At 40.2% G+C, this 24,393-nt stretch overlaps 1 protein-coding gene across 6 annotated transcripts in view; it reads left to right on the top strand.

The window, feature by feature from the left end:
• The window catches only part of SLC39A8 (solute carrier family 39 member 8), a 64,011-nt gene that overhangs the window by 5,735 nt on the left and 33,883 nt on the right, over positions 1-24,393 (top strand). For 5 of the 6 annotated variants that reach the window (XM_053557946.1, XM_053558036.1, XM_053558148.1 and 2 more), the window contains exon 3: positions 19,661-19,823. In XM_053557946.1, coding sequence (XP_053413921.1) covers positions 19,661-19,823 — 163 coding nt within the window. Of the gene's footprint in view, positions 1-174; positions 208-19,660; positions 19,824-24,393 lie in introns of those variants that run through there. The other variant, XM_053558153.1, reaches the window with a different exon arrangement.

The following is a 24,393-nucleotide window of genomic DNA, read 5'->3' as shown; positions in this document are numbered from 1 at the left end:
CATTTACTTATTGAAACCCTGTTTTTAACCTCTTTCGGAGGCATTGGAGCAGGTCAAGGTGGGAGTTAAGGAGGCAGATGCAGTGGATTGCATGAGATGTAACGATTACTTGAATCTGGAGATAGTCCGAAGGCAATAGAAAGCCTCTGCCTCCAGAATCTTCTGGAATAGCAGGCATGGATCAAGAGTATGAAAAAGGCCATAAAGGTAAACATTTTCTACTTCAGTCTTTTGCCTATAATGGTAATTTAACTATTAGATCTTTTCCTTCATTATCTTCTTCACCAGAGAGAGAGGGGGTGAGGAAACTCTTGGCTCATATCAGTGGATGGCCAGGCTAGTTTGTGCAGTAAACAGAAGGGCACATCTGTGTGTGGTCACTGTGCACATGTGGTCACTGCATACCTGCATTGCTTGTTGTCATCATTGCACTTTTCCTGGGGTGGGGGTAGTGATGGATTAGGTGTGGGAGTTTCTGGGAAGCACTGACTGTGGACAAAAGAGATAAAGAAAGACCATTTTTTTTTCTTTTTTTTTTTTTTTTTTGCCTTTATTTGCTGAGAAATGGTGGTGGTAAACCTGATAGGAATGCCTTCTAACTTGCTTACTCAGGTGAGAAACCGGAAGGGCAGGGCTTTACTTGGGCCTCTTGTCAAATATCCTCCAAGACAATGGCCCCATTCTGATCCACTATAGCACTCTCACATTGGTTGACTGTGCACGGTATACTTATTGTGTTTCAAGAGCTTAGTTTGCCCTGATGGCAGGTGTGATTGGGAACCATTTAGGAAAATACTTCTCATTCTTACCATATCTATTCCCTAAATTGCATTTTTTACCCACTTTCCTAGAAGTAACATGGACCCTTTTGTATGATACATTTCATACATAATCACTGCTAGAATTTATTATTATTTTACTATGTGACATAGTTCTTTTAACCAATTTATTTATCACGTTTCATACAACAATCCTATGCTAGAGGTACCATTATTACCTTCATTTTACACATAAGGAAAACATGGCACAGAGAGGTTAAGTAGTGAAGTCTTGAATTAAGTGGTGCAACTCTGGGCAACCTTTAACACTGTGCTATAGTGCATGTTTTGAGTTATAGTCTATAACAGACCAACCAGAGCAACCATTACTTCCGAGTTTGGACTATGGACAAAGTTACTCATCATTGATAACTTACCTGGCCCCACTACTTACTCAACCTTAAGGAACTAACTAGAGCTACAGAGGCTCCAAAGATGATGACTGGTCCTTGTCTTCAGAGACCTTATAATATAATTAGGAAATAAGATGAGAACTTGTGAAAAGTTAAGAATGCAAGACGAAATTGCAGTAGTTGAGTAATCACCAAAGCTAACACTGGAAGGCATAATCAGGAGGGTGTGTGTGATCAATTGTCAAGTGGCTACTAGACAGCATATGCTATTGGTTTAGAAGGGGGAAGGATCCTTTCTGGCTGGAAATGCCTCCTGGAAGAGTTACAATGCAGGCAATTCTGCTTTTCTGTTTGATTTTTAAAATATTTATTGATTGAATATCTGCTTGTACCAAATGTGTGTATGGATTTTCACGTGAGTTACATGAATTCTTTTTTTTTTTTTTTATTGTTGGGGATTCATTGAGGGTACAATAAGCCAGGTTACACTGATTGCAATTGCTAGGTAAAGTCCCTCTTGCAATCATGTCTTGCCCCCATAAAGTGTGACACAACCATGAATTCTTTTTTTGTGGAATGATATTTCCTTTCATTCTTTCATATACTATGAATTTTTTTGGTGGGGGGACAATATTTTAAGCAACAGTAGTACTTTTTCTGTGAATAGACTTTGGGTATGAGAGAAATACCTATGTCTAGCGTGAAAACTTGCAGTCAACTTCACACTTTCACTCTAGAAGGGTTCTGGCAATGAATCCACGCTCCTTATGGCAGTTCAGAGTGGAAATTTCCCTTTATCGGCCTCTGAAAGAACTACATTCCTGGCTGCACACCAGGAAGTGTTGGTGGTCCGTACATAAGCATTGGGGAATGAGTGGAAGCCGGGAGGGAAGAGCAGGTGGGCAGAGTCCTTGGACAGGATCACCGACTCTAAGTGTAGGCAGACATTGCTGCTAGATGGGAGTTTTTTTGCTTTCATACATAGTTCTCAGAAGAGGGGTGGGGAAAACTTCTTTCGTTAATGGGAGTAGATTTTTACTTCTCTCTAGGGATGTTCAAGGTAGAGTAGCTGGGTGGGAGATTTGCAGCTACTATACTTCCCATGGTTTACACCAGCTTAGGAGGTACTGAGGGGCAGGGACTTAGTTTCCCCATCATAAAAATCCATTGCTTTTCAATTATGTCTGTACTTGAAGGGTGTTTTCTTTCAATTCAAATGTGCTTCTGAGTCCTCTATATTGTCAGTTTCTTTTAGTGGTAGTAGGGATAAGGAGAGAAAAAGAGGAATATAAGTAGGAATGGAAATTAAAACCTGAAGTTGAGAAGGATCAACATTCCTCAGGGAAGAGAGAAGCAACCCTTGATAAAGGCAGCTTAATGTGGTTGGTAATAAGAGTTTGCAAGTTACTTGTGTTCAGAGTAGTGTTTCCTCAAGGGATATACACATTACTAAGTGCAAACAGCTAATAATTAGGCTCACTTACAATACAACTTATTTATTTATTTTTTAAAGAGTGTTACTAAATACTAGACAATCTAAGAAGCTGCAGTTTTTGGAGTTTTTTTCATTTCCAACTCCATATAACAGTAGATTCCTGTTTGTAAAAGAAACTAATTTATTTTTAAACTATTTTCAGTTGTCTGTTTCAAATGGGTCAGTTTCGAGATTTATTTTGTAAAGAAGTGAAACTATCATTGAATTACTTTCCTGATGATGGGATTTGGGAGCACAGACAACCTTCAGAACGGAGCCTTGTTTAATTTGGTTTCTGTCCTCTTCCAAAGATCCCCTGTTGTTTTTCTTGGCCTGAAGTTTAAGGAGAACAAAAACAAAAACCTGTGAGTCTAGTTCAAAGGTAAACCTGAAATGTAGCATCATGCCTTTCAATTCCACATTCTTAACACCTTGAACTTTTTTTCTTTTTTAAATAACTAACTGAATAGTTAGAGAAAAAAATAAAGTGAGCGTTGATAAGGCCTCTGAAGATTTAGTTCTATTAATCTGATTCAGAAACAATCCATAATTTTATATTTTATTTGGTGGGCTTCTTGAATTTCTAACCATTTTAGAGAATACAGCAGGATGGTTAACAGTTTGGCCTCTGTTGTCAGATGGACCTGGGCTGAAATTTTGATTTTGTTGCTTACTTGCTGGGGAAATCGTAGGCAAGTGACTGAATCTTTTTTTTTTTTTTTTTGCAATCCTTAGTTTTCACATCTGTGAATTGAAAAAAAATTGAACCTTACTCATAGGGTGGTCATTTGAACTAAAAAATAAGAATAAAAATGTCTTTTGAACATTAACCATATTTTCAGGCACTTATTCTTTTCTTTTTTTTTTGCAGTTTTTGGCCAGGGCTGGGTTTGAACCCGCCACCTCTGGCATATGGGGCCGGCGCCCTACCCCTTTGAGCCACAGGTGCTGCCCCACACACTTACTTAGTGTGTTACATGTACTAACACAATAAAAATATAAGTTTTTTTCATTACCTATATTACTTCAATAATAAATAATAATACTATGAAACCAATTTGGGGCTCTCACATGAAAGCTATAACCCAGTTACAACTTAACAATAGGGGGAAGTGGGAAAGGGGGGGGTGGATAGAGGGAGGGGGATCGGTGGGATCACACCTGTGGTGCATCTTACAGGGGTATTTGTGAAACTTGGTAAATGTAGAATGTAAAGGTTTTGGCACAGTAACTGAGATAACGCCAGAAAGGCTATGTTAACCACTGTGATAAAAATGTGTCAAATGGTCTATGAAGCGAGTGTATGATGCCCCATGATCATATCAATGTATACAGTTATGATTTAATAAAAAAAAATAATAAAAGACAGTACGTGTAAAATACTGAGGATCATGTCTCCCTTCAATTATGTGCTAAGTATATAGTTATTATCAGCATACTATTTTTCTTGATATAGCTATAGTATTCTTAACAAAATCATCTCATTGAAGACCTGCGCACCCAAGGGTCAATTTTTAGTGGAAAGCACAGCTATAAAAAGACATAAGGATTAATGAAGGAAAAAGTTCAGTGTGAACTAAGTCAATGCAGTGACTTGAACTCCAGTTCTTGCTTTCAGTGACTCTCAGAGAAATGCTTTGTCTTTACCTTTCCCCAAATACTGGTAATAAATTCCTGAAAATGTAAACCTTAGGAGCAGAGATAATTTGATTATTTCAATGTGAAATTATTCCCTCCCCTCCAGACAATTTCTGAGACTATATTTAGGATGTGTCTCTGTTTTATCATATTTGCCCCAAATAGGCTTCACTACTGAAATGTGACTACTTGAGAGGCCATATGAAATGTCCAGAAATTGATAGAATGATAGTTTTAAATTTAGATCTATTTCTCAGACGATATGGAACTCTATATGAGTTTTGAAAGTTAAAAAAAACCCCAGGACTTTCTGCGTTTAGCTGAACCTATTATTTGAAAAGCAAATAAGAGAACAAAAGCCATTTGGGTCTAACTGGGAAAGTGAGAGAGGTGTTTCTTTAAGGGAAGGGAAAGAGAATGTTAATGCAACCTTCAGTAGAAATGGCACAGTTAGATCAGTAAGTGATGCTGAGTTGGGAAACAGGTCCTACCTTATACAGAGATTGATCACATGTGCTATAGGACACACAGACCTTTTTGTTAAGGGATACTTGCTGTTGCTGGTACAGGTCATAGGGTTTGTATATGTAAATACTGACTGAAGAAATCCAGCTTTAGACAGGTTAAATAACTTGCTCTAAGCCAGATGGTTTCCTGTAGAAGCACAGTCATCAGAATTTAGGTGTATTCATTGATTACTTCACCTGTGCATCTTAAAGTGAAAAACCAGACACTGGCTCTGTCCTTAGACTCACAGTGAATGCCATTTACAGTAACTATTGTGAGCAGGGCCTTTACCATAGCAGAGGAAGCAGGTCCTGCCCTGGTGAGAATGGTAGCTACACTTTGTGGAGCACTTCTTGGGTGCCAGGCATTGTGCCCAGGTGTGTCTTTATACACCATCCCCTTAGTTCTCCTGATGGGGCAAGTACTCTCCTTATTCCCTTGAAGAAATCCAGCTTTAGACGGGTTAAATAACTTGCTCCAAGCCAGATAACTCATAAGTGGCAGAGTCAGGATTCTACTCCAGGGTGAGCAGACCTCAGATCAATGCTCTACCCCACTGTTCCTGCTCATGCTGAAGAGTATCATCCCACGAAGGAGCTGCCATGTTTTACAAATAGCTGAGAGTGACTCCCATGTCATCCAAGTGCCTGGAGGTCAAGAAACTGGCAAGCCATTGGGAACTATGCAATCATTTAAAGCAGGAAGGTGTTCCCTGCTGATGGGACTGTCCTATTTGAGTAAAAAAAAAAAAAAAAAGAAAGATCTTTCTTTTTCCTTGTTGAAGCTGTCCCTGCAACAATTAGGGCTAGCTCTAAAACTTATTACTAATTCCTCTATAAACGATTTTTCAATCTTGCAAAGTTGTTTTCCATCTATTGACATTTGATACTAAAAACAACATTGTGAGAGAATCAGGATGTATCAGTTTCCCTAGAAATGGAGACACAAATAAGTCATCTGATGGAAGTCAGGCCAAGTGACCAATTTGTTTGGGAGATCAGATATTCTAGTTTTGAATCTTCTGTTCTTTTCCTATGTGTTGATTTTAATCAGATGCTCAATTAGTGAGGCCACTGTGCTGTGACTCCCCCGAATATTCCCTGGTCTTTGTGCTCTACTTTCTGTGTGCAACTGGACAGTGGACATGCAGGAATGCCTATTCCACTTCCTCAGCTCCCAGTCTCTGCTCAACCCATTGTGGTCTGGCTGTTGTCCCCACCGCTTCCTTGAATTCCTCTACACAAAGTCACCCAGAACCTCCTTGTTGCTAAATACAATGGGTGCTTCTCAGGTTTTCCCTCTCCGTTAATTTTGAGGGTGTTGATTACATCCTACTTGAAACACTTCCTTTTCTTGTTTGAACTCGTTTCTGCCATATTTTTCTTACCGCTCTGGATGCTTTGTTTCAATTGCAATTTCCTTTGCTCATTCTTTAAATACTCACGTTAGTGTTCCTCAACATTCCGTCTCAGCCCACTGTCTTTTGACTTTACGCGTGCTTTCTGTACAGCCCCAATCACTCCCATGGCTGTGGTTAGCTATCTGGACATGTTTTCCAGATGGGTTGGTTTGGTTCAAATGTCTCTCTTGAGATTCAGCCTGGCAAGCCAGATGTCGATTGTTGTCTAACTCTATCTCCTTCCCCACCGCGACAGTTCTAAACCTCTCCCCAATGCAACTCATCAACCCAATCTCTTTCTCTGGAAAACCTTCTGGTCCTCCTGTTTCGCCCATCTCAGTGAGAAGCATCACCATATGCTCGCTGGACTAAGCTGAGAAACTGGATATTATTTTGGCTCCTTTCTCTCTTGTTCTTGCTCTAGCCTTGCCATATTAAATGCACATAAGTCCCGTCTAAAGATCTCTCATTTAATTTCTTTCAACTCCCACACTGTGTTTTGTGAATGGGGAAAATTTTATTTACTTTATGGGATTGCAGCGGAGATGAAATTAGTTGGTGTGTCTAATCATTCTGTCTGGGCCTGGCATGCGTCAGTACTCACTAACCGTCCGTTTTGCTGCGGCTGGCACCCTCTGTATCCAGTCCTGTCCCGTGGCTCTCTCCATTCTCCACATTGCTGCCAGACTCATATTGCTAACAGGCGAAACCGAGCATGTCACTATGCTCACGTAGCTTTCCCTTACTATTCAAATTACGTCTGGCCTCCTTGCCTGGCACTCACGGCCTTGTTTCATCTGTCCCACTCTCATGTTTCTCCAATCTCCATCCTTCTTGTTCCTTCACATCTCATCTTAGATGTGGCTTTCTCCATGAAGCCTTTGGCAATCCCATTACTTTAGGGTAGGTTGATGACCCTGTCTTCTTCACGTTCATGGATTCCCCCATGGCACTTACCAGGTCATGCTGCAATTATTGATGTTTTTATCTGAACCGAAATAGTCTGTAAGAGCTATGAGGTGAGGGACTGGGTTTATCTTGATCACTTTCTCTATTCCTGCAACTAGCCTGGTGTCTTAACTTATAGGGGGTGTTGAAGAAATATTTCTTGAATGAGTGAATGTGTGATAAATAACTTCAAGCTTTAAACTGATAAATATTTACCAGTTAATTTTATTCCAACATAACTCTCTACATTAGTTCAGTCAACCTCGATGCCTCATTTAATTCAAGGTAAACCAGAAATTCCTGTTTTTTAAATGCAGACAAATGAATTAAAAATAGATTAACAAAGAGGTGAGGCCTGAGAAGCACCCATTGTATTTAGCAGTAAGGAGGTTCTGGGTGACCTTGTGTATAATAATTTCAAGGAAGTGGGAGGGACAGAAGCCAGATCACAGTGGGTTGAGGAGTGACTGGGGAGGTGAGGAAGTGGAATAGGCACGTGTACTTTTTCGTGGTCCCATTATATGCAGAAAAGCATCCAAGAACAGTTTGTTGAAACTTAATCCATAGGTTGTTTGAGTAGAAATAAATAAGAAAGTTTTCATTACTTTTAATTTATGAACTTTCCAGGATTTCTTTCTCTTTATTCAGGCTTGGACTTGCTCTATAGCCTGGCTTTTAGGGCTACTTAGAAACACTGGTGTCAGTATTAGCTTATTTGTAGCATCAGAGCCACATGGAGCTGACTCTGGGAGTTTCACAGAATGAGCAGAAAACTCGTGACTAGACACAATTTGGCTTTTCAGAGGTCCTGGCAAATGACTTTCAGGTAGTGATTTGTATTTCTCTGAATTATATTTAGATACCATGTGCTAGTTTCCAATCTCCTTTCATTTACTCCTTTTGCTTCTTCTATGAAATTGGTGAGTGTTTATGAATTTAATTTCTTACAGGTTCAAAGCCTTAGGGGTGAGGAAGCTATAGAAAGGAAGAAGTCCATCTTCTGTATATGTTTATGATCTTATTAAAGAAATATCTATTTTTGTGAACAGATAATAATATAAAGAAGTACCCAATATGTGCTAAACAAATAAATACTATGGGTGTCTGGATTCTGGAGAAAAGGGAGTGAGTTTAGCAGTATTAGGAAGAGGAGGTAGGGACAGATAGGAGTTGGATAGTTTCAGAGGAGGTGTATCATAATTCCAGGTGGATTCATGGGGAATGTGAATTACAGTGAAGGTAAAATACAAGGCTTATTAGAGCTATTTGGTTGGAAGAGAAAATTTGTGTACTTTTAGAGGTTGCTAAAAGGGGAAAGGAAGATTAGGGGCAGATAGTTGGGATTCTTAAGTGTTAGCCTTTTAGACTCTTAGCAGAAACATGTATTTTCATAAGGATTTTTGTTTGCTCTTTTGGTGTATACTGGGGACCGGTCTGAGTAGAGGAGGGCCACCCTGACAGAGATGCTTCAGTAGAGACAGTCTTACAGAGTTAAACAGGATGAGAAGTATATTTGATAAGAATCAATTAGAATATGTTTGAGCTCCATCCAGGTAAACATAGAAGATGTGAAATCTCCATCCTTTTTATGGCTGCATAGTATTCCATGGTGTTAAGTATCTCAAGAATGGAAAAAAAAAGTATCCAAAGTACTCAATGCTACTATGAAATCAATATATAATCACCTACACATTCCTACGAATGGTAAAATGTAACTATAGTCCAGAAAGTAGAAGGGAAGAGGAGAGAGAGGGAAGGGTAGCGGGGAGGCAGGAGGAGAGAGAGGGTTGGGGGGACCTCACCTAGTGTGCACGATGCAATGGTACATTTCAAAACTATTAAGAAAAGAGTATAATTGTGATGGATGTGTTAATCAGTTCGATGTAAGCATTTCACATTGTATATCAAATCAGACCCCATAAATGCATCAGTGTACACAGTTATGATTTAATAAAAACAATAAACAAATAAATAAATGAATAGTGAAAAAAAAAGCCCCAAAAAACAAACAGAAAAATAATCGATTAGAAGCTCTTCAGTCCTCGGTGAAGGGGTATATAAGGGCTTTGTCTTTTGGCCATTCTTATCTGTTAGGGTCTCAACCTTTTTGGCCTCAGGATCCCTTTTACACTCTTAAAAATTTTCGAGGACACCAAACAGCCTTCTTGTATGTGATTTATATCTATTATTAATTACTACTTACCATTAGAGAAATTAATGTTGAGAAAACATAAAATATTTTCTTAATTTATTAAACATAATAACGAACCTGTTCGATGCTAACATTTTTCATGATGAAAAATAACGCATTTTCCATGACCAAAAAATTAGTAAGGAGAATGGTATTGTTTTACATTCTTGCAGACTTTAAAGTCTGATTCAATAGAAGACAGTTGGATTTGCATGTATCCATTTACTTGCTTGTCGTATGTCCCTTAGCCTCTAGAAATTCCATGGTTCACACATGAAAGAGCGCGGCAGTGAAGAAGAAAAAGGCAGTGTGCGTAATATTATGAAAGTAATTTTGACCTTTCATATTCTCTTGGCAGAGACGTGGCACCTCCCAGGGGTCTCTGGACCCTGCTTTGAGAACCATCACGCTAATGGATTGTCACATGGACTAGGCCCGTCCTTGTGTGCAAGGAGGGGATGGCTTTGAAGGATGAGCTCATTCCTCCTCCTGGAATCTCTCCAGTCCTGTGTTAAAGAGACAGGCCTACCACACTTTATCCCCAGGGGGACTGAGTGGGAGGTCCTTGGCAAGGTAGAAAAGCCTTTTGATTTTGGCAGCAAATAGAAGGCCCATGGGATTCTCCTGCAGGTGATAGGAAGTAGGGAGGCTCCTGCCACCTGTAGGCACACCAGAATGGGAAGGCCACCTGTTTGTGCTCTGACATCATACGAGGCTTTTAGGGTTGAAAAGTCCTGGAGAAATTGACTGTGAAATGGGGACAGGGTGGGGAAACTTACTAGTAGTTTTGGTAAAGTCAGAAAACTTTGTAAACCTCTTTTAAAAAGCATTTTGTAGATTTTAACACTTCTTTTTCTTTAGTAAAATCTTTATAAGCAAATTCCAACCTGTCTTAATTATGTTTAGGGGAGCCAACAGAATGATGATTTAGTTTTATTTTTCTAAATGAAACTGGAATACAAGTGCATTCCTTAATACTTTGGCAGATATAGAGAAACAGAAAGGAAAAAATAAAAATGACTTGTAAATTTGCCATCTGGAGATAAACACTGTTAACATTTATAGAGTTTATATCCACAGATTATATTTAACCTTATTTATAGCAGTGGTGTTATTTAAACATACCATTTTGTAATCATCTTTTTTCTAACAGTGTATTATAAAACAAGCCATCTTTCTTTTTTAAATAATACTTTTAGGAAATGTGCCTTTCATCCCCTCTTCAGGACTAGTTTTGAGGGTGAATGTGAGGGTGTGTATGTGACTGTGTGTGAGTGGGTCAGACTGCATCAGTCCCAGAGCAGCTTCAGTGAGAAGTGTAGGAACACCCAGAGAGAAAAAGGGAAAAATCGATCTTGGGGAAATAGAGTTAGGATCACTTGATTAGCCACTTATTAAACTTAGAGATTATTTTTATAGAGGATTCTTGGCTCAAATCTTAGAAAATTCAGTCTTTTATCTTGATAAATAATAACGAGTAAACTTTGAAGAGGAATTTAAGAGGAGAAACGGCAAGAGAAGGTTGACAGAGGGTGATTCAGTGTGTACGCGTGCTGAGCAACATCAAGGAGGTTTGGAGTGAAACTTCAGTTCCTTACACAGGTTGCTCCTTACTGCAGCAGGAACAAATCTGGAAGTGATTTTCTCAGTTGCTCCTGCTTTGAATGCTCCTGCGGCGAGTGTGGCACAATTAAGTCATCCGTTTCATGACATTGGTCAGTGACCCCGAAAGGGATAAATTACTAGGGCTGTTCATTTGCTTCAAAGGTCAGAAACTGCTTCTCAACGGTTAAACTCAAACAAATCGCCATTTAAAATTTATGCATTTAAATTGTTCTCTTGGGATCTTTGCCCAATTGCCATATTTGAAATATCCTTATGTATATGTCACTTTCTGTACTTGATTTCTTTTTATTTTTTTTCATAATTTTGTTTTGGTTGCTACTATGAACTTAAACCATTTTTCCTATTGGTTCCCCCAAATGCTAGGAAGACGAATGACAGGTTCATTTATTTGCTCATTCATTCAGTCAACCTTTATTTACAGAGCACTACTGCGTGTCCAGTATCTGATATTGGTATTATCAGTATTAGTAAATACCAACATCAATCTGAGCTCAGGAATCCCTGAGATTTCTTTCCCATTAAATCATCATGCTGAACTCCACCGTTTTGTCCTCTAAGTGCATCCTTAGTAATCTGCAGCCAGTCATATGATTATGTGATGGTAGATCAGATGGATAAATCAACACACTGGCTTCTCCACCTGAGCTGCAAAAACACTGGGTTTAAAATAATAACAGGGAAACAAAACATTGGCGATGTCATACACCCAGACAGTCTAGGGTGGGCCATCTTGTTGCAGGAGTATTTTGTGGCAATATCAGCAGCTATGGGCTTGTAGCAGAGACCTTGGTGCCAGGTTCCAGGCTGTCAGCTTTTGCTGCCTGAGAGTGGCTGGGGCGCCTGCTCAGTTTTCCTGTTTGAGTGATAATCTTGGGGGACAAAGAATCACTGCCATCTTTCATTTTCTTCTTAATTCTCACCACGGTGAGATTCTCATCACAGCTGATGTTTGAATTGCAGTGTTGCCTTTGAGGTCTTTCTCTGGATAGGATCCTAAATATGATCTAAGAGTTCATTTCACTTTATGATTGAATTTGGTAGTGGGGACTACAAAAAACACACTCTGGCAGGGTCTAAATAATTCTCCCTTACATCATTTGAGTTCTTCTTGGTGTTCAACCAAGACATAGCAGCAATGGTTTTGGCTTAGAAATCAAAAGACACAGGTTTGAATTCTATCTTTAACACTTAAAAGTTGTTTATTCTCAGGTGGTGCCTATGGCTCAGTGGGTAGGGCGCCGGCCCCATATACGTAGGGTGGTGGGTTTGAACTCGGCCCTGACCAAACTGCAACCAAAAAATAGCCGGGCGTTGTGGCGGGCGCCTGTAGTCCCAGCTACTCGGGAGGCTGAGGCAGGAGAATCGCCTAAGCCCAGGAGTTGGAAGTTGCTGTGAGCTGGGTGATGCCAGGACATTCTACTGAGGGCGACATAATGAGACTCTGTCTCTGCCAAAAAAGAAAAAGTTGTTTATTCTCATGCAGCTTACCTTCCTAAGACATGATTTCTTCACCTGATTTCTCTTAAAATCTACTTTACTAGTCAATGTGGGGATTAACAGAGATTTACATCTTAAGCGTGTATTATGGTTGCTATTACTATAGCTCTTCCATGCTTCTCAGAACTCTTGTGCTAACTATTATTTATAAAATTAATTTGCCAACTAATCACATCCTCATCTGTGTTAGTGTTCTCTCCCTTAATTTTTTGTGGCTCGTGTCTGATGTCCTCGGTCATCAGATGCCCCAAAACAACATTTCAGACTCAGCACATGTGTCTCCTCCTCCAGAAAGCGTCCCCTGACCTCTTCCCTGTGATCTGACAATACCTTCTGCCTGTCTGTGTTGTACTTACTAGTGTATCTATTTCCTCTGCTGAATGGTGAGCTTAGTGAAGACGGGAACCACGTCTGCTTCTCGGCACCTACCAGAATACCTGCCCCAGAGAAGGTGCCGTCAGCCTGTTCGGGTAATGAAGAGAGGACAGAGAATGAAAGAGAAGTGGCCCGGGCTTTTCGAGTGCGGAGTCGACAGAGATTGCACGTGCATTCTTACGAAACCTCTTACTGTGGCATCTCTTCGAAGAACAGGAGCTTGCCATTCACTTGGGGTGTGGGAAGGATGGGTTACCTGGCTTTCATCGCAGCTGCGTAGCTGCTGACAAGGCAAATTCCAGAAGGAAGCTGTAGTTCTTGCTGAAAAACAATAGCTGCAGCAGTCAGTGGCAGAGTAGGTCAGGGTAGAGAACTCAATGAAAGTAAAGAAGGTAGGGCTTTTCAGACTGGGATGCTAATCCTGGTTTGCCTTTGGCTCCCTTTGGGGTTTCCAATGGAGCTTGAAGTTTGCATGGCTCAGTTACTTTACGGCCTGGGAAAACAGACTGGACTTGACATTTCATTCCAATTTTGATTGTCAACAGAATCTAAATGCGTTCCAACGTGCTTTTTCTCCCTAGCTTTGCCTCCCACGGAGGGAACTCAGGTACACCTAGCAGGGTCCTTACTGGGAGCTTGAGCTGCTCAGCTTCCCACAGAATCACCGTGCGTGACAAAACAAAATCTGAAACCAGCTCTGGGGTGGCTATTGAATGGGATGATATTTCACTTCTGGTGTGATGTGAAGGCATTGGCACAATGGATGGAAGATCAGATAGTCCTATTAGGCTGTGTTATTTAATGGGTGCCACTGGACATGCAGCCAAATAGAGAAAATGGCCTGTGTGTTGAGAAAAGGAGGAACAGATGGAGATGCTCTGAAGGGTGGAAAGCTTATCATTTGTTTTCCTGCAGGTTAGATGGTTATGATTCCTTCACTAGCTTTATGAAATGACTTTTGAATAAGTATGTATCAATCAGGACTCCTTAATGTGTAAGAGTGAAAGAAAAAACAACTTTCTCTACCTTAAGCCAAAAAAAAAAAAAAAAAAAAGGAAATCATTTGTCCAGATGACTGAAGAGTTATGAGGCACATCAGCTTCAGGCACAGCTGTATCCAGCGTATTAGTGGTGATGCTGAAAATCTGGTTTTCTCCACTTCTAGGTTGTCTTCTTTCACATGGTAGTGCAAACGGCCAGACTCACAGTGGAGAAAGACTTTTGTAGTAGTAGTTCTATCAGAGAGTGGACCGGTCTGAGTCATATGTTCATCTAAGTCACAGGGAAGGGGGCTTCCTTGGCCGTCTGTTACTGGATGATGAGGAAGGAATCCTAGGCAAGCAAACACCAGAGGCATTTTACTGGCCTAGATTCTTTTTTATGTTTTTGGCTTGTCTCCCTTTGTCTCATTCATTCTCTGGCTCCCTATCCTGCATTTGCATAAAGGTATGTGTATTTCCAGGGCTTTTGCCCCCTTTCCTCTTGATCATCTCTTTCTTTCCCACTTTGCATAAGAAGCCACCTTTTTATCTCTGGCCTCCACCTTTTTCAGAGAATGTCCTCCAGTCATTCCAGCATTGCAACTTGAAATGTCTAAAACCAACCCAAATGCCTTTCTCTTCCTAAGTTCCCTAATTGCACTGTAGCAACATCCTCATCTCCCAGAGTGATAGCTTCAAAGTCCTTTTTTACTGTTTCCTCTGCTTTATCATTTCTCCCTCATAGGAACTTTCCTAGTTCTTTATTACTATGTCTCTAGTGAGTTTATCACTTTCTCTGTGGTTTTATAAATGTTGGTGTATCTGATTTATTTCTGCTGTGGTTATTGAAGTTTCCTGATGGAAGGGACTATGACTGATTTGTCTTCATACTATTCTTCCTTTCTAGGATGTCAATCTCTGGATTTCCTCATCAATATTATACCCTGACTTGACTGGTTCAATAAATATCTGTGGAATTAAGGAAACTATTAGTGCAAGGTGCATTATATTAATTGCATGGCTACTGTATTCGATATTGTTAAAGAAAACCAGGGCCTGATAGCAGTTAAAGTGGTTAAAAACAGACTTTATTCAGGAACTATTGATTTAGGGGTTTATTAGTCAGAGATCCCCAGAGAAACAGACCTGGTTGCAGATATTTATTATGAAGAATTGGCTCATGCAGTTGTGAAGCAAGAGAAGCCCCATGATCTGTTGTCTGCAAGCTGGAAACTCAAGAAAGACAGTCGTGTAATTTAGTTCTAGTCTCAAGGTCTGAGAACCCAGCGATCCAGTGGTGTAAATTTTAGAGCAAGGGCTGGAGAAAATGAAACACGATGTCTCAGTTCAAGCAGTGTGGTAGGAAAAATGGGGCAAATGCTCCCTCCCTGTGTCTTTTCATTCTCTTCAGGCCTCCCATTGAAGAGAGCAATTGATTTTACTAGTCCACTGATCCAAATGCTACTCATATCAAGAAACACTGTCACAGACACCCCCAGAAATAACGTTTAATCTGGGCTCCCAGCGGCTAGACAAGCCGACATAAAACTAATTCTCACAAGGGGAAAAAAGACCTCAGTGTAGAACTGGGCTCAATTTTGAATCTAGCATGGACGCGTTGGGATTTATAGGCAATGGTCAGAGTGGGGTCAGTGAATGGAAAATTACTAAGAGGAAATATCAGGAGTGGGGTGTGTGCCAGTCTATTTTGTGCTGCTATGAAGAAAATACCTGAGGCTGGGTAATTTATAAAGAAAAGACGTTTATTGGCTCACATTTCTGCAGGCTGTGCAAGAAGCGTGGTACCAACATCTGCTTCTGAATAAGGGCTCGGGGGAGCTTCCAATCAAGGCTGAAGGGGTGGGGGAGCAGGCACGTCATCGTGGAGGGAAAGGGAGCAAGAAGGGAGGAGGTGGTGCCTTTCAACCCAGCTTTCAGGGGTTGTTTAACTAACACTGGGGCCCTCACTCATTACAACAGGAGGGCCCCAAATCGACAGGAGGGCACCAGGCTGTTCATGGTTCATGAGGGCTCAGCCCCCGTGACCCAGACACCCACCCTCAGGCTCCCTTCCCCTCTCCTCTGCTGTCCTTCTCCTTTCTTCAGAAAGAGTCTCACCCTATGGCCCTGAGTAGAGTGCCAGTGACGCCATAGCTCACAGCAACCTCAAACTCTTGGGCTCAAGTGATCCTCACACCTCAGCCTCCTGAGTAGCTGGGACTACAGGTGCCCGCCACAATGCTGGGCTATGCCCAGGTTGGTCTCGAACTCCTGAGCTCAGGGGATCCACCTAGCCTGCCGGAGTTCTAGGATTATAGGCATAACCCACTGTGCATGGCCCAATTGTATAGAATGTTGGGGGAGGAATTTGCCCAGCCCTCTCCGCCTTCCTCTGTTCTATCTTCTCTTGTCCTTTCTCTGCACAGCCCCCAGCTCTCCCACAAAGACATGTTTGGGAAAGAAGCAGAGAACGTTCTAACTTGTCACAACTGCTGAGGAAAAAGGAATGGGTAGCAGAGCAGAAATGCATGGAACTGCTTGCCAAAGTGACTCTGGGGGACACTTGATGTCTGGCTTGTAATGTGTGTCTAACCCTTAGTCCTACCCGCTACTTTACTTTGGTGTTCCTTGTGTACGCGTAGAAGGCCCATTGGAGGTCAGCGTAATGTGGCAAGGGGCTCTCAAGTAGGAGTTTAACTCGAAACTTAAGAAACATCTTTAGAGAAACATCAACCCAATGAGCCTTAGGGCATCCATTGACCTTGTCACAGCAAACATGAGACCGGCACCCCTGAGAACTGCAGTGTCACCAAAACAAGCAGGTGGAAAGAAGTGAAGCTGCCAGTATACACAGGTGAAGAAGATGGCGCAAACTTGTGGAGTTTTATTAAGGCACACGCCATTCAGTGCAATTATCCGATATAATTACCCTGTTTTCTACGGAGTTCTTGGCGATCCTATGATTTCCATAATTTATTTATTCATTGTTTCGGAGGTGAAAGGGTGTCCTTGAGAGTGTTTGAACTTCCTGGCCAATGGTTCAACTGGTTTCGTTGGCATGGCTAGTGCCACTGTTCAGCCTCTCATCCTGTTTGTCCCTGTTCTGGGAGACACCACCCTTTCTTAGACAACTGCTTTCTTTTGTTTTGGGTTCAACTTTGTTAAATCAAAGTATAATAAATATCAAGATTGTTTGAAGCCAGAATAGGCTGCTGTCCAAAATTATGTGCATTCTATTTCCTGGTAGATAGCTATTTTAAATAAAATAGGTGTCCATAAAACAGGCCTGTCAAGTCAGTCTTATCTCATTGTTAATAGTCTGTTCTTGTTCTGTTATCTCAAGGTGAGGCTTTGTGTTTTATCACCTCTACATCTCCGAGTTCTTCCTGGTGGTTAATGACTACCTGTCCAGCTAAAATTGTTATTAAAATGTTGCACAAATCCTCAAGACTCTGAGCTATCTGATGTTATTAATTATATATTCATTTTTGCTGTGCTTTTTCTTTTTCTCTGACTGGGAGACTCTGGGAGAGTATCTCTAATGATATACACTGAGAAATTCAGCCTTCAAGGGCCATGACATTCAAACTCTTGACTACCCTTCACAGTGAGCAATACATCTTACATGTGGTACAGAGCACATGTGTATGATGTGTGTAATGCATAACCAGAGCTGAAGTTTGACTAAGCAATACTTACCTGATTGTGTGATACTATACTCTCTACTTTCAATTATTCTGTATTTTGCTTCATTAAAAAATGCTGAGTGTGCCTTAGCAAGTGGATTTCTTGGTCCCAGAATGGATTACAATTTTTCTGAGAAGCCATTCAACTATTTTACAGTTGAAAGTACTTGATGCCCAAATAGGTTAAGATTTCCTTGCAGAGAAACAGCGCAGTTTTGTGTCTGTATTATCACACCTGTTTATTCCTGGAACCATGTGGTGGCCAGTTGAGCCACATTGGCTCCGTAATTTTTGAGTCTATCAATTCTGCTCTTGGATGTTTTCATGGCGATGAATAAACTATACCCATTTTCCCTTCTTCAGTTAGACAGCAAGCTATTTTCTATCTCTATTGGTTTATTTTCCCTTATTTTCAGCCAAGGTCTTCTAGCAGAGAGTTGAGAGCAGCATCCCCTCAGCTAGGCATGGCACACAATTGTCATTACCATGAACCCACAGGAGAGAGTGGCTTGAATGAGGAGCAACTTTAGGTGCATGCTTAGACATTACAAAAATTTAAATGTGTAATTTCTGTAAGGTAATTGCAATGTTAGCTTTTAATTGCAGCATACATCTTGGTCTATTTCATAGTTTTAAAAAATTTTTCCCTCTTAAATAGTAGAAATTTTATATCAAAATCTGACACTTAATTTCATTGTCTCTGTTGGGAAGGGAATTATAACACCTATGTTCAAACAATATCAATACCATTCATAATGTATTAGTTAGCTTGAACTGCCATAACAAAATACTACAGCCTGAGTGGCTTAGCAACAGAAATTTATTGTCTCACAGTTTTGAAGACCAGAATTCCAAGACCAAGGTACTAGAAGTGTTGCTGTTTGTTGAGGGCTCTCTCATCAGGTTGCAGGTGGCATCTTCTTGCTGTGTCCTCATATGGCAGAGAGAGGGAGCAAGTGAGCAAGCTTGTTGGTGTTTCTTCTTATGAGGGCACTAATCTCAGTGGAGCAGGGTTTCATCTTCATGAGCTCATCTAACCCTAATTACTTCCCAAAGGGTGCATATTCGAATACCATCACAATGGGGATTAGAGTTCACTATATGAATTGGGCGGGGTGAATGTAATTCAGTCCATAGCACATAGCTAGGGTCTTAGTGGAATTTAGGTATTGGTTGAGGCATGCAAAAAACTTTTCTAAATTGCACTTAAAGAAGAGAGAAACTTATATTGAAATGAATCTTTTTCATACTCTATTATTTATATGGCATTTATTAGCATTTATTTTATATCCCTCATAATTCAAGTAGTATGTAGAAGGTAGTTTGCAGTTAAAATGTGCCTGAGAATAAAATGACATCTTTAAAAATTTACTTTTCACAGAGATTATTTCTAATACAGATTCGATTCCTTACTAATAGTTAATGAATTTGTAAACAGCCCAACTTACATAATATAGAAAAGCTACCCACTATCATTGAGAATAATGCATATGGGCGGTGCCTGTGGGGGGAAAAAAAAAAGAGAGAATAATGCATATTTTAGCAAACAACAATTTGTGCTAAGGACATTTTAAAACAATTTTTTTATATTGGAATTATTACAGTATATGGGAGGGATTAATTTCTTAACTATGAAACTTGAGAAGACTGGTGTTTGTCTACAAGTGGGTATAGGGAACCACTGCAATAGCCCACACGATATACCTGTGCAAACTAAAAAAAGTAAACTGAAGACTGAGAAAATAAAATCTTACCCCACTTCGGTTGAATGCTACTGGTGTTTAAAAAAATTCTTTTTCAAGTTTTGGGACATGCTGAAACCAATTTTTATCCTTTTGTCTGCTGCAGGTAGCCTGTTAAGAAGATTGTTTTTCTTTTTTTTTTTTTTTTTGTGATTTTTGGCCGGGGCTGGGTTTGAACCTGCCACCTCCAGCATATGGGATCAGCGCCCTACTCCTTGAGCCACAGGCGCCGCCCCAAGAAGATTGTTTTTCTATTTTTGTTTTTAGGTTTGAAGGGATGTGTACTGTTTTACAATTTAAGAGGTCCATACCTTTCTGCAGTAGGCTTTGGTATGAAGAGTTGGCGCTGTGTGTCTGGATGAGGCCGTCTGCCCCTTGCACCTTGGCTGGCACGCACATGTGTGTTTCTTGCTTATTCTATTTCAGTGCTTATCCGGCGAAGAGATCTTTTCCCTTCATGGCTTTTCAAATGCCACCCAGCTAACCAGCTCCAACTTCTCTGTCATCTGTCCAGCAGTCTTACAGCAACTGAACTTTCACCCTTGCCGGGATCGTCCCAAGCACAAAACAAAACCAAGTCTTTCAGAAGGTACGTTGGAAGCATTTTCTGTCACTTACTCAACAGCCATGAAATGAAGTTAACAGGCCTCCTTTTCTACTTTATTACTATCTGATCTGCATCGAGCTTCTTGATAAAATACTTACATACTGAAAGTATTTAAGAATAAGAAGAATTACAACTCGTTTAGCTTCTCAAGTTAGGGTCTTCTATTTTTAGAGTCAAAGTTAGAATTACCACAACTTAAAAACTTCACAAAATTCCTTCTTAATATTAAACAATATATGATTACTTTCTGTTACCTTTTGCTTATCATATTATTTGAAAACTTGTCACTTTATGTGCAATAGCCAGTGAAGGGATGAGGGAAGGGGCATGTTTCTAGATTAAATTTTAAGGGGCCAAAGTCTTGCTGTTTTAATTTTTATAGGTGAAAGAAAATGACACCAGCTTTTTAAATGTCTATAATAGTATTGCCATCTACACTGCGTTTTAAAGGAATAATCTTCTGTAAGGACATTTTAAAATATAAGAAAAGAAGTGTGTGCTTAACATATAGTTCACATGCCTTAACATGTAGAGGACAACTTTCACCAGTCAGATAAACCAGGTGTGCAGGGGTTCTGTTTGTCAATTATGTGCAACTTCTTGGTATCTTAAAATTGTTATCTTGCCTCCCCTGGGTATTTTAATTTCATTTATTTATTCAATAAATCTTTCTTAAACAACATCTCAATCACTATTCTGTGTATTAAGGAGTCATTGATGAATAAGCATTTTCTGTCCTAATAGGCTTTATAATGTACTGAGAAGAGAGATAATAAACATGTAAACCAGCACACAAACAAATAAATAATATAATTTCAGAGTGAAGTGTGCTAGGGAGGAAATAAAGTAAGTAAGGGGTGGAAGATGATGATGGGTGAGCATCCTTTCAGGTAAGTCAAGGGAGCCCTCTCTGATGAAATTCCATCTGAGTGAGAAGAAGAAGAGGCCCATGGCAGGGTCTTCTCTGGGGGAAGAGCGTACTTGGTGGAGGGAACAGCCAGCAGAGCGTGGCAGTGACCTTGGCATGAGGGAGGGTGGAGGGGGGTGAAGTCCTGGAGGGAGATGGAGACTGGGTGGGGAAGACTTGTTCTGGGGTGGTAAATGGATTGGGGTTTATTCTGATGGCAGCGAGAAGCCACTACAGTGTTTTATGCCGGGATTTATTCAAAACCACGAAAGAGTATTGTACCTGCAGTTTGAAGAATAGATTGGGGGCAAGAATAAGGAAGGGGTCAGGGTCAAGGAGCTATTGCCAGGGTTGACGCTCAAGATGATGGGGACTTGGACTAGGAGGTGGGGAGTAGAAGTGGGAGAAGCAGGCAGATTCAGGATGGTTCTGGAGATCCCACTAAAAGAGTTTGCCTCTGCATTGGATGTGGGAGAGGGAAAGATGAGTCAAGGTTTAAGTCAGAGAAACTGGAGGGATAGTTGTCTCTTCCTGGGAGGAAGAAGACTTGGGGGGAACTGTTTGCTGTGGAAAAGGGGAGTGGTGAGCATCGAGACCGTAACTTTTCACAAGGCCACTCTGAGACACTAGACCCACGAGAGGGGGTGTCCTGTAGGCAGTGGCACACAGACATTTGGAGAGGAGATTGCTTTCAGAAAAGAGGTCAAGGCTGGAGATTTGCCAGAGTGGAGATGACATTTAAAGATGCTGGTCTGACGGCTCATCCAACATGAATATAGATAGATAAAAAGAGGAAAGAGAGAGAAGAAAAGGGAGTCTCAACAAAGAGACTGCCGTTTTGTTAATACTTACTTCAGGACTCCTTTGTGTATATACACTTTGATTTCTCTAAATATGAATAACAGGAATAACAACAATGACAAAAATTCCAGTGATAATAGCCAATTCTTCTGTAGGACTTGCTATGTTCCAAGTACATTGTGTATATTAATCATCTAATCTTTATACAGTTGTATGATGCAGGTGCTATTATTCCCAATTTACAGCACACCAAGGTACAGAAGGTTTGAAGTCATTTGCTCTGAGTTATATAATTTGCACTGTCCCAATATTCAGTGCCTTTCTGATCCTTTAACTTAGATTGGATAAGGAATTATTCTGAGAATGGTACGATGATCAATTGGTAAAGATGGTACAGCCGGATTGTACCCAGGTTTTCCTGGTTTCAGAACCTACATTCTCATTTATATTCTATATTTATAGACACAAAGAATAGAAATCATTAAGTATAATTTATCACTCTAATTAGTAATTTTGTGAATAAGAAGGTTTTTTTTTTGCAGTTTTTGGCCGGGGCTGGGTTTGAACCTGCCACCTCTGGCATATGGGGCCGGCACCCTACTCCTTTGAGCCACAGGCACTGCCCTAAAAACAGGTTTGATTTTGAAATGACAGCACTTTGAACAACTGCTAGTTGTCCAAGCAAATCTTCCTGCCGGAGTATGCATATTTATATCTCTGCGAGCCGTTTACTACTAATACAGCACAGCAAAAGTGCAGACTCTGAAGTCAGCTCACCTGAGCTCAATCCCACCTCTGCGGTTTTCCAGCTATGTTGGGTACATGACTTTAAGCTCTTCTGCCTCAGTGTCCCCAGCTAAAATAGCACTTTTCTCACCATCTTTCTTTAAGGATTGAATGACTTAATGTTTGTATAGTACTTAGAACGTTATCTGGCACATAGTCAGGTGCTGTAGTAGATCTATTAGGACTGTTAGATAAATAAAATGTATCAACCATGTACATAATTCTAGGTACAGGAAGGGCAGCTTCAGAAAAAGCAAATCCTCCACTCTGTGCAGATCAATTACTGATACTCAGAAGTGTTTTTAACTCCATTTGCCTAGGAAGCTCTCTTGCAGAACAGGGAGGTCAGAAGCAGGAAGCAAGAGAGAGAATTCCAGAGTCAACCGTACAAAGTCATAAAATGGAAAAGTCAACAAGTCTAAGTTAAAGGATCAAAAAGGCACTGAGTATTTGGACATAGGACCTAATAGAAAGAGACACGTCTCTTAGGGTGCCTGTTATCTTAGGGATTGAAATGGAGCTGGGATAAAATGGGATGAGGTGGGACAAGATACGGAAATGTTTCTGGGGAATTAGGGGAAATAGCGGAGTACTTGTTACTGCTATTGAGATGTTTAATTTGGCAAGATACTGCCTTTTTGATGTGATGCCTTAATTGTTTTATTTTAGCACAGCTGTAAGATTATTTAATGTCTCTATCCCTGTTACCTCATCTGCAAAATGGATATAGTAAGAGTACTTTCTTTACAGAATTGTTGTATCAAACGAGATAATGTACGTAAATGCCTAGAACTGGGCCTGGCATAGATTAAGAAGACTATGTCTCTGTTCTATTACATGTGTTCATAGTTCACCCTGTTGCCTGGCCCCTGCATAATCCTATTCTTTTCCCACAATAAAATGATTTTTAAAATTATTACATGCATTTGATTCTTGATAAAACTGCTCACTTAATACAGAGTCAAGTTGTAACTCATCCAAGGTAATAAAACAAAACAAAACAAAATAAAAAGCAATCCAAAGGGGCTAGAAGAATTTTATGAACAGGTATGTTGACGTTTCAGTGGGCAGATAAAATAATTGCTCAGAACCTTGTTATTTGGAAGTTACCTTTCACGTGTTTTATAAAATCATATTGATAAGTGCAATGCATTGATGGTAAATTAAATTCTCTAGAGGAGAAATTAATTACATTTTAATAATAATTTAATAGTCTAAAATTATCCCTTTTTTTGATGAGTGCACAGAGTAGCATTTATGTCAAATAACAGTTAATAATAGAATTTTACCTGAGGCCTTCTTGAAGACCATGTCCAAGGCTGTAACACAACCAGCAGTAAACATGTAAGTTCCTGAGAGATTATGTGGGTTTCTTGTAGGTATAATACAGGAGGGAGGGTGAAAACTCCGGGCTCCTGCTTCCTAGTTTATTTTTCTTTTAACTATACATGTATAACAATGAGCTAAATGAAATAAGGAAGGTTAGAAACATTAGAAAAGCAAATGGGTTGGTATTTCTTCTTTGTTTTTTTTTTTTACAGAGTTCTAAAGCTGCATCTTGAAATAGGACATTCATTAATTCATTCAGCAAGGAATGTGTGCTATTTGTTGGGCAATTTTCTAGGCCTTGAACATGAATAAAATATAGCGTTGCTTATTGAGAATCTGACAGTTTATTTGAGGTAGACAAATACATGAGTGATAAAATTACTGTAGCATACAAGAAGTGATAAGTAGACCCATCAGCTTCAAACCGAGAGCTATGGGACTCTTGATGAGTGAAGGACTACTGTCTGGAGGGGCAGGGAAGCTTCAGGGATGAGATCCTTGAGCTGGAAAGCCACGTAGGAGTTTTTCAGTCACTGGAAAGATTTTTGCAGACAGAGAACCCCAAGTGTAAAGATAATGTTGAGTTGGGAAAACCTTGTGTTTGTATGAAGGCCATATTGAGAAGGGATTGTGCGGGAGCCAGCTTATCAATATTTGTTGAATGAATGCATGTAGGTTAGCGATGGGGTGGAGATTGTGTCAAGTGAGTATCTATGGAGGTACACCATA

This window comes from Nycticebus coucang, chromosome 1 (genome assembly GCF_027406575.1).
Source record: "Nycticebus coucang isolate mNycCou1 chromosome 1, mNycCou1.pri, whole genome shotgun sequence".
NCBI classification, from domain to species: domain Eukaryota; kingdom Metazoa; phylum Chordata; class Mammalia; order Primates; family Lorisidae; genus Nycticebus; species Nycticebus coucang.
The sequence above is the reverse complement of the archived record's forward strand: the minus strand, read 5'-3'. Positions and strand labels throughout refer to the sequence as shown.